The sequence below is a fragment of the Grus americana genome, chromosome 5, assembly GCF_028858705.1.
Source record: "Grus americana isolate bGruAme1 chromosome 5, bGruAme1.mat, whole genome shotgun sequence".
Taxonomy (NCBI): Eukaryota; Metazoa; Chordata; class Aves; order Gruiformes; family Gruidae; genus Grus; species Grus americana.
The window spans coordinates 58,442,922-58,460,597 of NC_072856.1; the positions used below are offsets into that span (position 1 = coordinate 58,442,922).

General features: G+C 43.0%; 1 protein-coding gene across 2 annotated transcripts in view; it reads left to right on the top strand.

The window, feature by feature from the left end:
- The first annotated feature begins 5,431 nt into the window (after positions 1-5,431).
- DYNC1H1 (dynein cytoplasmic 1 heavy chain 1) overlaps positions 5,432-17,676 on the top strand; it is a 44,806-nt gene continuing 32,561 nt past the window's right edge. Inside the window, exons 1-17 of one of the 2 annotated variants that reach the window (XM_054825969.1) lie at positions 5,432-5,787; positions 8,379-8,466; positions 9,074-9,247; positions 9,470-9,725; positions 10,606-10,792; positions 10,965-11,236; positions 11,346-11,573; positions 12,070-13,146; positions 13,433-13,612; positions 14,205-14,354; positions 15,215-15,361; positions 15,508-15,648; positions 15,790-15,966; positions 16,083-16,193; positions 16,276-16,395; positions 16,628-16,867; positions 17,387-17,542. In XM_054825969.1, coding sequence (XP_054681944.1) covers positions 5,517-5,787; positions 8,379-8,466; positions 9,074-9,247; positions 9,470-9,725; positions 10,606-10,792; positions 10,965-11,236; positions 11,346-11,573; positions 12,070-13,146; positions 13,433-13,612; positions 14,205-14,354; positions 15,215-15,361; positions 15,508-15,648; positions 15,790-15,966; positions 16,083-16,193; positions 16,276-16,395; positions 16,628-16,867; positions 17,387-17,542 — 3,975 coding nt within the window. In that variant the 5' untranslated portion in view covers positions 5,432-5,516. The remainder of the gene's footprint in view (positions 5,788-8,378; positions 8,467-9,073; positions 9,248-9,469; positions 9,726-10,605; positions 10,793-10,964; positions 11,237-11,345; positions 11,574-12,069; positions 13,147-13,432; positions 13,613-14,204; positions 14,355-15,214; positions 15,362-15,507; positions 15,649-15,789; positions 15,967-16,082; positions 16,194-16,275; positions 16,396-16,627; positions 16,868-17,386; positions 17,543-17,676) is intronic. The other variant, XR_008577195.1, reaches the window with a different exon arrangement.

The window sequence follows — 17,676 nt, forward strand, 5'->3', positions numbered from 1 at the left end:
TACTTGCTCATCATGAAACTAAATTTAGCACAGGGTGTTTGGGGGTGTGTTCAGATTATCATATTTTGCAGAATCAGCTGTACAAATTAAAATAATTTCATAAATTTCACAAAAGCAAAAACTATGGAAAGACCATTAGTGAAAAAAGGGGAATAATCGATATTCAGTAGAAGAAGCAGACTTAACTTTTACAGCAACTATCAGTACTGAAAGGAATTTGATAAATCTCCAATCTACAAATACCATAGTATTTTCCCCTGGAACACTTCCATATTGACAGGCTTTAAGCAAAGTAGCCATAAAATTGGGGGTTATCATGTGGTAGATGATACGTGGTGAGGTGGCAAGGATGCGGGAACAAACTGAACTCCAGTAGGAATTGTCTTCCTTCTGGAATCCATAAAAGTCTTCAAAAGAACTAAGGAAATTACATAAAGCTGACTTTCAGTAAGTGGTGGGCTTGGGGGGAGTGTAAGCCTGGATTGATATCTGACTAATAACATGAGTTATAAATGAAGCCTTTGCATGCTGAAAGAGAGTTTTCTGCATGAGTTCAGAAATGAACTCGCCATGTGCACTCCCAAGGTTAATCAGTCAAAAACTAGGTAGTGAAACAACTGAGGATTCAGTCATTCAGTTTACAAAGTTGGGGTCAAATACCTCTCAAAATGCAGTATTTTAAAATACAGTAGTAATGTGGGATTTTTTCTATATAAATATCTTAATGAGTTGCAAGCATGTTCAGGAAGTGAACTTCAGTCCTTTCTCTTGACTAACTTTTTTTTGGCATTGCTTGTTTGGTTTGGCTTCCTAGAAGTGGAAAGGAAGGCATGGCTGGCTGGTAAATGAGGGGAGAGCAGTGGATGTTGTCCACCTCGACTTCAGCAAGGCTTTTGACACCGTCTCCCCTAACATCCTCATAGGCAAGCTCAGGAAGTGTGGGTTAGATGAGTGGACAGTGAGGTGGATTGAGAACTGGCTGAATGGCAGAGCTCAGAGGGTTGTGATAAGCGGTGCAGAGTCTAGTTGAAGGCCTGTAGCTAGCGGTGTGCCCCAGGGGTCAGTACTGGGTCCTGTCTTGTTCAACGTACTCGTCAATGAGCTGGACTAGGGGACAGAGTGTACCCTCAGCAACTTTGCTGATGATATGAAACTAGGAGGTGTGGCTGTGATACACCAGAAGGCTGCGCTGCCATTCAGTGAGACCTGGACAGGCTGGAGAGTTGGAACCTAATGAGATTCAACAAAGGCAAGTGCAGGGTCCTGCACCTGGGGAGGAATAACCCCAAGCACCAGTACAGGTTAGGGCTTGACCTGCTGGGAAGCAGCACTGCAGAGAAGGACACGAGAGTCCTGGTGGACAAGAAGTTATCCATGAGCCCGCAGTGTGTCCTTGTGGCCAAGAAGGCCAATGGTATCCTGGGGTGCATTAAGAGTGTGGCCAGCAGGTCGAGGGAGGTTCTCCTCTCCCTCTGCTCTGCCCTGGTGAGGCCGCATCTGGAGTACTGTGTCCAGTTCTGGGCTCACCAGTTCAAGAAAGGGAATTACCGGAGAGAGTCCAGTGGAGGGCTACAAGGATGATTAGGTGACTGGAGCATCTCTCTTATGAGGAAAGGCTGAGAGAGCTGGGTCTGTTTAGTCTGGAAAAGAGAAGACTGAGAGGAGATCTTAGCAATATTTAAATATCTAACAAGCAGATGTCAAGAGGATGGGGGCCAGACTCCTTTCAGTGGTGCCCAGCAACAGGACTAAGGGGTAACAGGCACAAACTGGAACACAGAAAGTTCCAGCAGAACATGAGGAAAAACTTCTTTGCTTTGAGGGTGACAGAGCAGCAGAACAGGCTGCCCAGAGAGGTTGTGGAGTCTCCTTCTCTGGAGATACTTAAAACCTGCCTGGACATGACCCTGTGCAACCTGCGTTAGGTGAACCTGCTCTAGCAGGGGGGGTTGGACTAGATCTCCAGAGATCCCTCCCAACCCCTACCATACTGGGACTCTGTGCGTAGTGTAGCACAAGTACGCTTGTGTTTGGATCTTTGTTGGTTTGCTTTATGGAAACTTTTAGTATGTACAAATGTACTTAGAGGAGATAACCTGAGTATCCCGAGTATTGTTCTGGATCCCATTGTGGACCACCCACCAAGAAGTAGAGCATTTCTGCTCCTTCGATCTTGTGCTTACTGTGTGTAATGATTGTGGAGACTCTGACCGCATATAGCTAACTAAGAAATGCCATTCTAATTACCATATCGCTGTCTCCCTGGATTATCGTTTCTTTTATATGATGAGACTTGGCTTGAGCTGTCTTTACCTTATGAAATAAAATTTTGATGTAGTTAAAAATTTTGTATGAAAAATTTCCCAAGGGAGAATTTACTGTGGAGCTAACAAAGATAATACATTATTCCTTCCTCACATAATTGAAGGGCTTCCACTGTTTTGCTACAAGGGGGAGAAGGGTATTCACATAATTGCCTCAACCTATTTTAAGGCATTTTTGAGATCCAGAAGACCACACTAAGAGGGTTCATGCTAGCATGAAGGCCTTGCCATAGTAATTTTTCTGGTTCTCTGGCTGTAGAATTAGAGATGCAAGAAGATTAGAGATGGGAAAGCAAGTGATTTGCTCTGATTGTTACTTGTTTGGGTTTTTTTCCTTTATTTTTCATCTCAATACCAAATTATTATTAAATATAGAAAAAAGACATCTTTTTTTTCTGAAGTTGTTTCTTTTATAACTTATGCAAAAGGTTTTCTTTCTACATATGTTGTATGGCATTTGCCAGGAACAAATCTTGTCTCTTTTGACAAGTCATAGCTCTCATTCTGCTTCTCTGAAATACTTACTTTTAGTTAAACTATAGGGGAAATGTGTCATATTGGCAATCTTGTCTTTTTGGATGGCTGATTTCAATGGCTTCTCACATACCTGTGAGAAGGGCCAGGTCCTTTGTGTATCTAAGAAAAGGACATTCATAATTAACTAGAGGTAGATCAAGGCAAACTATTTTTCACCCTGACTTGAGCAAGCCAAAGCCTTTTCTCTCCACGGGCTTTATCTGAACATGAGAACTTGTGCAAAAAGCTAGTTTATCTTGTCTTTGCTTCGATTTCCTTTAACTTAATTTATAACATCTTCCTCCTGCTCCTTTTGGCACAGTAAATGAGACTGAAGTGATTAAAGGACTACAGAGTGTCTTACCTACACTGGCTTTTAGTTGCAAGTAGCCTAGCATTTAAATATCAGAATCCTAGACTTGTTTTTTGTACCATAAACTCTTGTCGCATAGGGAGTATTTCTCTTTTAAGAACTTCCAGTAAGATGAGACTTGGGTTTTTTTGATCCTACTTTCTCTGCAATTCAGCAGCAATGTATATAAATAATCACTTGAATTCTTATTTCCTATCTCTATCCTGCTTTCTTCTCCTTACTTCCTTACTTTACTTATTTGATTTTTTTCCTGGCAGCAAATTTACAGTAATGAAATACTGTATCTTGCTTTGTAAGCTACAAATTTTGTGACATTTTGGTGCAGCAGATGATGGCTGGTTTAGAACAAGCATGCTAGGACTTGGCACCATAGCTTGAGCTAACCTCCTATGAGATGCCAAGTTACTCTTAAGCAACCTAGATAGGTCTTGAGCGTATTAGCAACACCCTTTTAACAAACATCCTGAAGGCCAGGATGTTAATTTAACCTGTGGCTTTTGGATGTACTGACACTATGTTATGTGGATGTAAGTAGATAATTCTTCCCCCATTGGAAAGGAGGCAGGCAGGACCAGGTATGGGGTGGCCTTGGTGGAATTTAGACAGCCTAGCAAAGATAGTGCTTTTTTTTTTTTTCATATTAAATGTAATTCTAAAACATAACCTGTATGTAGAAGAATGATGGGGTGTGAGCAAACTAGACTTTGGAAAACAGAACTAGGTGAGTGTTGTATTAAATGCTATCTCAGTAACTATATTCTATAAATAGAATATTCAGATTAGTATCTACTACTGTTTTTCTTCATCAGAAATAAAACTTTTTAAATAAGGTTTTGGGGCAGTGAAAATTGAATGGTTTTGGTAGGTTTTCATGAATCACCTCTATTGGTTCCAGGGCTTGTGGTTGAAACTCCGTTGCTGAACAGATCATTTTCCTTCCAGACAAGAAGGTTTGAGATTTCTATTAAGAAATGAGTGGTTTTTCAAAGTTAAACTGGACTCCTAAACCCCTTAGGAGCCTACTTGAGCATAGGTATGTTTTTTCCAGGTAGAAACAAAGGACACGCTTTAATGCCGAGTTACACTTGGGCAGTGGCTTACGGGTCAGGACTTCCTTTGTCAGGCAGGATATCCTACCCCGGCTTCCTTACGTCTTGTGCTATACATCTGAACGGATCCTGGCCGCGAGGGTCTCTGCATTTCCCTGTGTGTCTACCTGAGGACATGCATGTGGGGTTCGGAGGCAGTTTTGTGTGATTTGTTTGCTCGTTTTTCTTTTCTTTTTTTTTTTTTTTTTTTTTTGGGGGGGGGGCGACTTCCCCTTCTCCACTTCCATATGAACAAGAACTGGAGTTTTCAGTCTCTGGGTCTGTACTTTTGGGGAGTCAGTGGAACTTCGCTGCTGCCTCCGCTCTCCCAGGCACAATCAGGCACCAGCCAGGACCAGGGGAGGGAGGGGACTAGTTTGGGCAAGGAGGAACAGGAGTGGCCGTGAGCTAAACTCATCTGATACCTTACATCGGCCACACGTACTCACTGGGATAGGGCAGGCATGGATGTGGCGGCTCTAAAAGAGCTTTAAGGATTTTTAAAAATGAAATGAGATTCTGAAGGAAAAGTCCCCTCCTCACCGCTGTGCTTTCACTCCCTCCTGAGTTATGTCCTATGTTTTTGGGAAAGTCTCCAAAAGACTGGGATTCGTGGTTCGGGTGCTGGATTTGTTAAACCGTAACTCGCAGGGCTAGCTGGAGGAGCTGGCTCCTGCGTTTATTTTTAACATGAAATAAATATTTTTTTTCTTTGGACAAATGAGCCCTGGGGCTGCTTTGTCTTCTAGGTAACGGGGCGGCAATACCAGGCGACACCTCACCCGGGCTGTGCTGCCGGGGGTGGCTGTTCCCTTTCCCCTGCCGCTCACCGACTGCGCTCTCCTGCCAAAAGAAACTACCCGACTAAACCACTTGTCAGAGGCGGGGGAGAGAGAGGCGGGGGAGTGGCCGCAGCCCGGGCGGGTCTGCAGGGCCCAGCCCGTGCTCCGGCTCCCCGCAGTGCCGCCGAGGCACCGCCCTTTTCCCCCGGGTGCTGCAGGGCTGCGGCCCGGACCCCGCTGCGCCGTCCGCAGCCTGCGGGGGGAGGCGGGCGGGGTCGCGCAGCGCGCCGGGACCGGGAGCCGCCCCCTCGGCGCGGCGGCGGGGGGCGTGGCGGACTGCCTTTCCCAGGCTCCCGCGCGGCGGGCGGGCCAGTGCCGGGGCGGCGGCTGAGCGGGCGGAGGGCGGTGCGCCTGCCGGTGTTCCTGCCTCGGCATGTCCGACTCCGGCGGCGGTGGGGGCGGCGGCCCCGGCGGCGAGGAAGGCGGCATGGAGGTGTCGGGCTCCGCGGTGCAGAATGTGGCCGACGTGTCGGTGCTGCAGAAGCACCTGCGCAAGCTGGTGCCGCTGCTGCTGGAGGACGGTGGCGAAGCCCCGGCGGTGCTGGAGGCGGCGCTGGAGGAGAAGGGCGCCGTGGAGCATATGCGCAAGTTCCTTTCCGACCCGCAGGTCCACACGGTCCTGGTGGAGCGCTCCACCCTCAAAGGTGAGGCGAGAGCCGGGCGGCCGCCGCGCTGTCAAAATGGCGGCGGCGCCCGCCGCTGCCTGTGTCGAGCCGCCGCCCTGCCGCGGGGTGGGAGGGGCGCGGCGCCGCTCTCCCCCTCCCGACACGGGGGCTGCGGGGACCCTTCGCCTCACGTACGGCCCCGGCTGGGGAGGCGCCGACCTGCCGCACTGCGGGTACGGGAGGGCCGGGGAGAGGCGCGCTGCCGCGGCTCCGCGGGGCTCGACGTTACGCGAGGGCGGTGGCCCACAAGGGCCTGCATCAGCGGGCGGATCCCGCGCTGGCTGCCTCCGCCTGGCCCGGCCTCCCCCGTTATTCTTTGTTCTCCGGGCCTGGGGCCGCAGCTTATGCTGCTCGGCCGTCTCGGGACAGATGCTGTGGGCTGGACGTGGGCGCAGGTGCTTTGTGTGCTGTGACTGCAGCCTGTCATGCTTGGAAAGTGCTTCGTCAGTGGGCTGCAGGCGCGTCCTGCCGCGGCCTCCCTTCTCTGAGGAAATGACTTCCCTGGCAAGGCAGCTAAAACAGACCCCCCAAAAAACCAAACCAAAACCCTGAAGGGAAAAAACCCCCTCAAACCTCAATCAGCCTGTAAAAAGTGCTATTTTGTGGTTAATTAGTGTGACTCAAGTTGATAAATCAATGCGTAGACCTTTGTTTAGTTAGCAAAGCCTGGTGGCCGTGCTGCTTCTAAACGGTTCTCAGAAACCTCATCAAATGTTGCATTAAATACTACAGCTCAGTTGACACTCTGACTTGAGAAACATCTTTGTTATTTACATGCTGCTGTTACTGACTTTATTTATTTCAAAAATGACTTTTATTGTCAACAATTCTGTTGCTAAATAGGCAGTCATTGTTACAGAATCCAGCCTCATGAACAATAATAAAATAAAACTAGGCTTCGTTAATAACACAGACTTTTACTATTGAATAAGACCTACAGTGTGTATATGGCTACATGCCTGCCAGTCTGAGCTTGCAAAATTTTATTATTAAACTTCTGGATCTCTACTCCCTAGTGTGCTGTTGGTTCAGTCCCTATAGATGTTTATCAAATCTTCTTACAGTCATACTTCATATTGCATTATATAACATGTCAACAGCCACAGGGTAAGTAGTGTATATATGCCCTGCCCTTGCTGCACACTGTGGGAAACACGAAGGTTCTTCCATTCGCTCTGTATTCACTGTGAACTTAAAATGGTGCTTAAAATATCCTGTCTTTTGTTTATTTTATGCCTATTTCCATTGATTATCCTTCTCCTCCCCCTTCCAAAGTTCGCAACTTCTTTTTCAGCAGGAACAGCAGTAGAATTTGGAGGGGGGGGAAAGAACAACAGTCTTTATGAATGCATGAGCCAGCATTTAACAGGATTTAAAGAAAATCCATTGGATGTTAATAGGCTATACAAATGATTTCTAAATTTCTCTTATGTATGGCTCATGAGGTTGGTTTTCCTTAATTTGGGTTGGAAATAATGAAAGATAGTGGTGACCACTTAGCTCCAGGCTTGTTGCATAGCTATTGTTAAATATATATGGTTAAAACCAAATTGTGACACTTATTACATGTTTTAGAAGCTAAATACTTATTTACTGTGGGCAGACAGCATTTCTATTGATGTCTTCTGGTTTAACAGCAGTTATTTGGGGAGAAAAGATTTTCTGATTGACAGCTGGTCTTCAGACTTACAGATATGGAGATCTTGTTCTCTCTGACACTATTAAAACCAGTATTATTATTATTGAAACTTGTGGATGGACTAGATACTATGAAGTAAAACAGAAGCCATATTTCTGATTAATGAAAACTGCTGTGTGGTATCACTGGCTGCGCAGCCTGCCAGCAGCTTTCATACGGGTTCTTGTGGTGTCTAGTGCAGTGTTTTTCTGTGACTGGGCTTCTGGTGTTCAGGATCACAAATGTGACACCCTGAGGCTGTATCTCCTATGAAGGGCTAAATGAAATCAAAGGTGGATGAGAGTCCACTGTAATGTGTCCAGTCAGAGCGCGTTCCCCCAACGGGGAGTAACTTTCTGTGCAAAAATCACTGCATTGCAGCACAACCACCTGCATCCCCAGCAATTACATCATCTGTGATACACTGGCTGTGGTAATGCCAGAGTACTTCCCATGGCTTGAGTTTTTGTTTTGTTGCGAGGTGGGTTTTTTTTGTTCAGAGGATTAATTTCCAAATCACTTTTAAAGAAAAAGTCTGAAAATGCAAAGCAACCTATGAAAGAAAAAAGCAGCTGCTTAATGTTCTTACTTAAATGTAGAATATCTCTACAAATAAATGCACATTCTATATTGCAGAAGATTTCTCTCTGCTTCACAAACAGAATGTCGGTTATAATTTTTTTGTTGTAATGTTTTTTTATAACAACCTAAAAAAGTTAATAGAGTTGTGTTAAAAACCAATGAACCCACTCTGAGTTTAAGCTATTTTGCATAATAAGTTGGTGTATAAATTAAAGGTTAGAAGATAGTTTGATAATGGCAGAAGATGGTTGAGAGACAGTGGCAGATGCCTTAGAAATAAAATATTTCTCACATAGAATATTTTTTGCAGAGGATGTGGGAGATGAAGGAGAAGAGGAAAAAGAGTTCATTTCCTACAGTATCAGCACTGACATTCATTATGGAATAAAATCAAACAGGTGAGTTAGTAAAATAGATCTTGGCATTTCTACCCTATGAATGCAAAACCTACACAAGCAGATTTACCTAGTTTACCTACAAATTTACCTCCAATTTACCTAGTACTTCATGCAGTGTTTTTATTCAGGTAGGGCGGTAGCTTTTCAAGGTGGAGGCTGTGATAAAACAAGGGGGTGTCATGAAGCTGAAGGGAGTGCACTTAGGACTTCTAGCTCTGAGGTTGAAGAAACAAAGTCTTACTAGTTTGGCTTCCATGCAGATGTAACATACACACACAACTTGGGCTCGCTAATCTTGAGTTACGTTTGACTCTTATGTATTTGTCACCTTACTGCATGTTTGACTGTGAAGCTTCATAAGATGTGTGCCTCTTTAACGTGCCCATACTGCAAAGTCCTTATTGATAGCTAAGTTTGGCTGATTACTGAACAATAAAGGTGTATTTATTGAAAGACTTTTGTTCAAGTTTCTCAGAAGAAAGATTATAAAGTATGATGATGTATGTTAGCGTTTAATTCCTGTGACCTAAACTAGCAGTCAGATTGAAGTTATTCTGTCACTTAAGTTTCAAGTGTTTAGTTGGTAACTCTGCTCTCTGTTCTGCAGTCTGGCATTCATTAAGCGTACACCAGTGATTGATGCCGACAAACCAGTGTCTTCCCAACTGCGAGTGCTCACTCTCAGTGAAGATTCTCCATATGAAACGTTACACTCTTTCATTAGCAATGCAGTTGCTCCCTTTTTCAAGTCCTACATCAGAGAATCTGGCAAAGCAGACAGGTAATTCAGTATAAATAGTGCACTTCTCTGCTAATGAATTAAAGTAGGCGTTTAATGAAAAAAATAACAGTGACTGTTCAAGACAAGTCATGTGAAATTGTGTAAGCACACAGTTGCAAATGATGCTGTTGCTGACTGTGGGGAAGTAGTTCACGTGGCTTTAACGTGTTGTGAATGGTTTTTGTTTTGACTTCTTATACGGAAACATCCGTACTTTTTCAGGGATGGAGATAAGATGGCTCCTTCAGTTGAGAAAAAGATTGCAGAACTTGAAATGGGCCTCTTGCATCTGCAGCAGAATATTGAAATTCCAGAGATTAGCCTGCCAATTCATGCAACCATTACTAATGTTGCCAAGCAGTGTTATGAACGTGGAGAAAAACCAAAGGTTACAGATTTTGGTGAGAAGGCTGAGGATCCGTTATTCCTCAATCAGCTACAGTCTGGAGTCAACCGCTGGATTAGAGAGATACAAAAGGTAAAAAAAAAAATACTGTGTATCTTCTTCACAGTTTAACTGGTAAAATACTGTGCCATACAGGATACTCTGAAGATCTGAGACCAGTTTTCTGAGTCACCAGAGACGCTAGTCTAAATTAGACTAATTCTAGACTAGGCTAAGCCTAGTCTAAATTTAGAGTCCAGTATAAATTGTTCTGCAAGAAGCTGAGAGCATGACTATTTTATCTGTATCGTAATAGACTCAAGTAACTGGCTGTAACCTTGTGAATTTTGTAACTATTCTTCAAATCTTGACAGCAGATTGAGAGAAACAAGTCTTGTTGGTTTGTTTTGTTGTTTCCCGAGGTGCATCCACAACCATTTCGGAACAGTTGTTCCAGGCTTGTCTTGTAATCTCTTGTACTACTGCCTGTTACTTTACAAAACAACTCTGCTGTTCTTCTGCTGTCACTCAGAAATAGCATCTCAGATACTATTCTGGCTTTTTTCCCTCCATTCGCACAGTAAACACCTATTGCTCATGGAACAATGGTGCCTTTTCTTACTGCAGAGCATAAAATGTTTGTTTTCTTGCCTGGTTCATCTGTCATTAACCAGAATACAGGCATTGATCAGGAAAGTGGACAGGTAATCTTCTTAGGCTGTGCTGAAGATACTACATGGAGGTCCTAAACCTGACCTTTAGGACCCCTGGAGTTAAACTGTGACTCCTGTTGTGCTGCAGTTCTTACACTTCTCACAGAATGAGTGCCAAAACTGTCTGGGGTCGGATTATTAAAACCTAGTAGATGTTATGTGTTTCAATTATACTTAGTAATAGAGCAAGTTTCTACAGTTGAAGCATGTAAATTATATGCTTTTCTCACTCCCTTCTCTTTCTCTCTATTACTTTTAAGGTGACCAAATTAGATCGAGATCCTGCATCAGGCACTGCATTACAGGAGATAAGCTTCTGGTTAAATTTGGAACGGGCTCTGTATCGCATTCAGGAAAAACGTGAAAGTCCAGAAGTTCTTCTGACTCTGGATATTCTAAAACATGGCAAACGTTTTCATGCAACTGTCAGCTTCGATACAGACACAGGTAAAATGTCCGTTCAGTAAAATTTTTAACAAATGTCTTATGGAACTGAAGGTTATGAAACCTGAACGTTGTGGTACAAAGAACAATGCTGTTTAGAGTAACCTTGGTCTAGTTAAAGCTACTGGTTTGCTTAATGAAAAGTTATATTAAAAATCTTTTCTATTACATTTAGGTCTAAAACAGGCTCTGGAAACTGTGAATGACTATAATCCACTGATGAAAGACTTTCCACTGAATGACTTGCTGTCTGCTACTGAGCTGGACAAAATAAGGCAGGCCCTTGTTGCAATATTTACCCATTTGAGAAAAATCAGAAACACAAAATACCCAATTCAAAGGGCATTGCGTTTAGTGGAGGCTATTTCAAGAGATCTGAGCTCTCAGCTACTTAAAGTGTTGGGAACCAGAAAGCTGATGCATGTTGCCTATGAAGAATTTGAAAAGGTATGTTCATGGTTTCGTGGCGCTGGCAGCTGTATTTTTGCATTGACTAGTGACTTTCAGGAAGCGTTTCATTTGAGAGCTAAAGTTCCTGTTCTAAAACTCTCTTCAGGTAATGGTTGCGTGCTTTGAAGTTTTCCAAACCTGGGATGATGAGTATGAGAAGCTACAAGTTCTGCTGAGAGATATTGTGAAAAGAAAAAGGGAAGAGAACCTGAAGATGGTGTGGCGTATCAATCCTGCTCATAGGAAACTCCAAGGTCGTCTTGATCAAATGAGGAAATTTAGGCGTCAGCACGAGCAGCTGAGGGCAGTTATTGTGAGAGTCTTGCGACCTCAGGTAATATTCTCAGCCGTTATCGGATAGAAAATCTATGTGGCTTCTTCAAGAGTGTTCACTGTTGCTTTAAAAAGATACCAGCGCAAACTAATGTAACATTCAGTTTTGCTATCTGCTTCCAAAAACAGTCTAGTTTTGAATCCTTGCTAATAGCCTTAGCTTTAATTCTCATGTACTTCACATACTACATGTGCATGCTCATGTTAATAGACGCAGCAAGTCCAGACTTAACGTAGAGGAGATTAGTAAGTATGTAAATACTTGAGCTTGGCTGAACCACAGGGGAAAATGAGATTCTACTGCACAGTAGTGGAAGTTCGTAAAGTAACTGTGTTGCTCCATTCCTAGTGGAACTTAAATCTGAAATGTGACTGAAAGTTTGTTAAGGATTTAGTACTTTGTAGGTTTTTTGCAATGCTTGTTAGAACAGACTGTGTTTAGCTATTTGTAGGTGAATTTTGAAGCTTCCAACTACTAAACTGTGATTCTATTGCAGGTAACTGCTGTTGCCCAGCAAAATCAAGGAGAGGTACCTGAACCACAGGATATGAAGGTAGCAGAAGTCCTTTTTGATGCTGCAGATGCTAATGCGATCGAAGAAGTCAATCTTGCTTACGAGAATGTTAAGGAAGTAGATGGGTTAGATGTTTCCAAAGAAGGTACAGAAGCGTGGGAAGCAGCAATGAAACGATACGATGAAAGAATTGATAGAGTTGAAACAAGAATAACTGCCCGTTTGAGAGACCAGCTTGGTACAGCAAAGAATGCCAATGAAATGTTCAGAATCTTCTCTCGGTTTAATGCCTTGTTTGTCAGACCTCACATTCGTGGTGCCATTCGTGAATATCAAACACAATTGATCCAGCGCGTAAAAGATGATATTGAGTCGCTTCATGACAAATTTAAAGTACAATACCCACAGAGTCAAGCTTGTAAAATGAGTCACGTTCGTGACTTGCCTCCTGTGTCTGGGTCTATAATTTGGGCAAAACAGATTGACAGACAGCTCACGGCTTACATGAAGCGTGTTGAGGATGTCCTTGGCAAAGGTTGGGAGAACCATGTAGAAGGTCAGAAGCTAAAGCAGGATGGAGATAGCTTTCGCATGAAGCTCAACACTCAGGAGATCTTTGATGACTGGGCAAGAAAAGTTCAGCAACGCAATCTTGGTGTGTCTGGTCGTATTTTCACCATTGAAAGCACTCGTGTTAGAGGTCGAACGGGAAATGTCCTGAAACTGAAAGTCAACTTCCTCCCAGAAATAATTACACTTTCAAAGGAAGTCCGAAACCTGAAGTGGCTTGGGTTCCGTGTTCCACTAGCAATTGTCAACAAAGCTCACCAAGCAAACCAGCTCTATCCATTTGCTATTTCTCTCATTGAAAGTGTCCGTACATATGAACGAACATGTGAGAAAGTAGAAGAGCGTAATACTATCTCACTTCTGGTTGCTGGCTTGAAGAAAGAGGTGCAGGCTTTAATTGCAGAAGGAATTGCACTCGTGTGGGAATCATACAAACTTGATCCATATGTACAGCGCTTAGCTGAGACTGTCTTCAGCTTCCAGGAAAAGGTTTGGTTTATCTTTCATATTCTGCAAAATTTTTACATTTATACTTCAGTAATGTGTGGTTAACCAAAAGTGGAATTAGATAGCCAATGACCTGTTCTGTAGCTCTTTGGTTAAGCAGCTGATGGAGTTGGCACAAGTTGGCCCGCTGAATGGATCTTTTAGTACTACTAAAACTGATGGATTTGCTGCATCCAAATAGACAAGTGACTAACCAGTACTGCATAGTTATTGTTGTCTCTATCTAACCTGTCAAACTAAACATCCCATTTTTCCTAAACCGTTTTAGGTGGATGATCTGCTCATTATTGAAGAGAAGATAGACCTGGAAGTGAGATCATTGGAAACATGCATGTACGATCACAAGACTTTCTCCGAAATCTTGAACAGGGTTCAGAAAGCTGTGGATGACTTAAATCTTCACTCATATTCAAATTTGCCAATCTGGGTCAATAAGTTGGATATGGAGGTAGGTTTGAGATCAAGGACTAGTATATATTTAGAGGAAACATTTTAATCAGGTGCAAAATGTTTTTTGATTATGCTCTTCGTAGTCACTCAGGGAAAATTCTGTCTCCCCATTCTCTGAAAATTTCAGTGCATTTTCAGTATGCAGAAGATGCAAGATCTGGTTGGTTTTAGCTGTTGACTTTTGGGGTAAATGAATTCTGAGGGGAGTTTTGTCCTTTGAAGAAAAGAAGTTTGATACAGCTTGACTGCCTAGATAGTGCTGGGGAGCAGGGTGGTGAAAATTTGCTGTGCTAGTAGCAAAGACTTACTGCCTTCATACCGTTTGGTTCTGCCTGTTAAGTTTCAGGTTATTGGACACTAGGCCAACTTCAAAGCAATTAAAATTGGTTAATTCCATGAGAACGAAAGTTTTGAATTGATATTCAGTGAAAATTTACCAGAACTCTTAAACTTCTTCTTAATGACTTAATAAAGGAGCACTTGGTTCTTTGAGGCACCATAGTGTGCCTGGTGTCAGAATATATTGACAGTGAGGATATTTTTGCAGTCAATATACAGCTTTTTTCTCCAGTGTGGCTTATTTTCTTTAGATTGAAAGAATCCTGGGTGTTCGTTTGCAAGCTGGACTGAGGGCCTGGACCCAAGTTCTTCTTGGTCAAGCAGATGACAAAGCAGAAGTTGACATGGATACAGATGCTCCTCAAGTGAGCCATAAGCCTGGTGGCGAACCCAAGATCAAAGTAAGTTTTGTTGTGGACTTTTTTTCTTGGGTTTTTGGGGTTTTTTTCCTTATTGTCAATTACTTAATGCAAGAACTATATCTGAGGCTTATATGGGTGTCATGGTTTAACCCCAACCAGCAGCTAAGCCCCACACAGCCACTTGCTCACTCCACCCCCCAGTGGGATGGGGGAGAGAATCAGAAAAGTAAAAGTGAAAAAACTCATGAGTTAAGATAAAGACAGGTTAATAGGTAAAGCAAAAGCCACACACGCAAGCAAGCAAAGCAAAACCAGGAATTCATTCCCTGCTTCCCATTGGCTGGCAGATGTTCAGCCATCTCCAGGAAAGCAGGGCTCCATCGCATGTAACAGTTACTTTGGAAGACAAACGCAATTACTCCAAACGTCCCTCTCTTCCTTCTTCGTCCCCCAGCTTTATGTGCTGAGCATGACACCATATGGTATGGAATATCCCTTTGGTCATTGGGGTCAGCTGTCCTGGCTGTGTCCCCTCCCAACTCCTTGTGCACCCCCAGCCTACTCGCTGGTGGGGTGGGGTGAGGAGCAGCAAAGGCCTTGGCTCTGTGTAAGCACTGCTCAGCAGTAACTAAAACATCCCTGTGTTACCAACACTGTTGTCAGCACAAATCCAAAACAGCCCCATACCAATTATTGTGAAGAACATGAACTCTATCCCAGCCAAAACCAGCACAATGGGAGATAAATATTTCTTTTGCACTTGGTTTTGGAGGAATACATACCTCCTCCCATTTTAAGTACAAGTTGATTTTTCAAAAGTGTGTGCTACTTCTTGAAGTCCAAAATTCTTGTGTACTTGTATCTGCCAGTAAAACTGAATGTGTTTACTGTTTCTGCAGAACATTGTACATGAACTAAGAATAACCAACCAGGTGATATACTTGAATCCACCAATTGAGGAGTGTAGATACAAACTTTATCAAGAAATGTTTTCTTGGAAGATGGTAATCCTGTCACTACCAAGAATTCAAAGTCAGAGATATCAGGTAAGTATAATGAAGCTGTATCAAAGACTGAGCAGCTATTTTCACTTTGCAGTTAATTGTGCTCAATACCTTAGCATGTTGCTCTAGGACTGAAGCTGAGTGCCCTAGAAATTCATGTATATCACATGTATAATTGTGGTTCTTAGGTTGGAGTGCATTATGAGCTGTCCGAGGAAGAGAAATTCTATCGTAATGCATTGACAAGGATGCCTGATGGCCCTGCGGCTCTGGAGGAGTCGTACTCTGCCGTCATGGGAATTGTGACTGAAGTGGAGCAGTATGTGAAGGTAGGAGCCTGACACCACGTAATGCTACGGCTGAAATGAACGTGGACTTTTCTCTCTGTTTTCCTGGGGCTTGGGGAGACACACATCTTTTGGAATATACTGGAGAAGTTCTGAACATTGTTTATGAAATACCTCAATTAGGTTTGGCTGCAATACCAGTGTCTGTGGGATATGCAGGCCGAAAACATATACAACCGTCTTGGAGAAGACCTAAATAAGTGGCAGGCCCTTCTAGTTCAGATAAGGAAGGCAAGAGGAACATTTGACAATGCAGAAACCAGAAAGGAATTTGGACCTGTTGTCATAGACTATGGCAAGGTAAGAAGTTGTAATAATTGTTCATAATAAATAAATGCATTAAATTTCAGAATGGGTGTATAACAGAAAATAGCAACACCAACAAATTACTGTTATGTAACTTTATTCAATTACAGGTACAATCAAAGGTGAACTTGAAGTATGACTCCTGGCACAAGGAAGTGCTCAGCAAATTTGGCCAAATGCTTGGTCAGAATATGACAGAGTTTCATTCACAAATTTCTAAGGTAAGACAAGTCCAAATTCCAGTTTTTCACTTTCAGTTCAACTGTTCTAGACTTCTAAAACACTGATTTGTGCCCCAAACAGTCCCGTCAAGAACTGGAGCAGCATTCGGTGGACACTGCCAGCACATCAGATGCAGTGACGTTCATCACATACGTGCAGTCCTTGAAACGTAAAATCAAGCAGTTCGAAAAGCAAGTTGAGGTATGTTGTCTTGCTAATGATTCTCACTTTTGGAAATGTCAGACTTAGCTCTTGAGGTGCAGCTTTATGATATTCAGGTTCTCTTGAGAACAGACTTGAACTTCATATCCTGAGGAATCCTGTGAACTCTAGTTCACATAGTGAGCACTTGTTAAAATATGTTGAGTATTTGGCCTTGCAACTTAAGTTAGCTTTGTCTTTTTAACTTAGAATCACTGTCTCTCTTATATAGCTTTATCGCAATGGTCAGCGCTTGCTGGAGAAACAAAGATTCCAGTTTCCATCCTCTTGGCTGTACATTGACAACATTGAAGGAGAATGGGGAGCCTTTAATGACATCATGCGTAGAAAGGATTCTGCCATTCAACAACAAGTAGCAAATTTGCAGATGAAGATAGTTCAAGAGGATCGTGCAGTGGAGAGCCGAACAACTGACTTGCTGACAGACTGGGAGAAAACAAAGCCCGTAACAGTAAGCAGTGATGATTAATACTCGTTCAGCAAATTAGGTAGATTCTCTGCATTCAATGAGAAGTAGGCAGTTTATTTTTAGGATTTTTTGGAGTTTTTCATTTTAGATGATAGTAAAAGTCTTTTTGAGGGTTCTGTAATAACTTGCTGATGTGTTGATGGAGGGCAGAGGGAAATTTACCTTTAAAACATAGGCCTCTGTTAAGTGCAAAAAGCAAGATGAATTCAGCAACTAACAAAGCTTTGGCTGCAACAGGGGATATGTCAAAGGCATGCATGTAGGAGGATTCAGAAGCAGGCTGCTTTTTTTTTTTTCCTAAAATTATATTTATTAAAGCCAAAAACTGCATGTAAAAGTGGGATGAGACTTATTCTGGATTACTATGTATCCTTATTGTCAGCAAACTGGAAATGGAAAAATAATGAGACATGCCAACATTTAGTATTTAGTCCTTGCTTTTAACTTGGCTTCAACTTGATTGTAGAATTTTTGGATTAATGTATCGCATGCAAACTTTAGGGAAACCTGCGTCCAGAAGAGGCTCTTCAAGCTCTTACCATTTACGAAGGAAAATTTGGTAGGCTGAAGGATGATCGTGAGAAGTGTGCAAAGGCCAAGGAAGCTCTGGAACTAACAGATACCGGACTACTCAGTGGCAGTGAAGAGCGCGTCCAGGTACAACCTGCTCATGCAACTTCTTGTCAGATTCAGATAAAAATGTTTCAGTTCCATCGAGAGAGAGAGAGAGTGACTTGTAGCCTGCAACGTACTAGTGTCAAGATACAATCTCCACACTTGTTCGGTTCTAG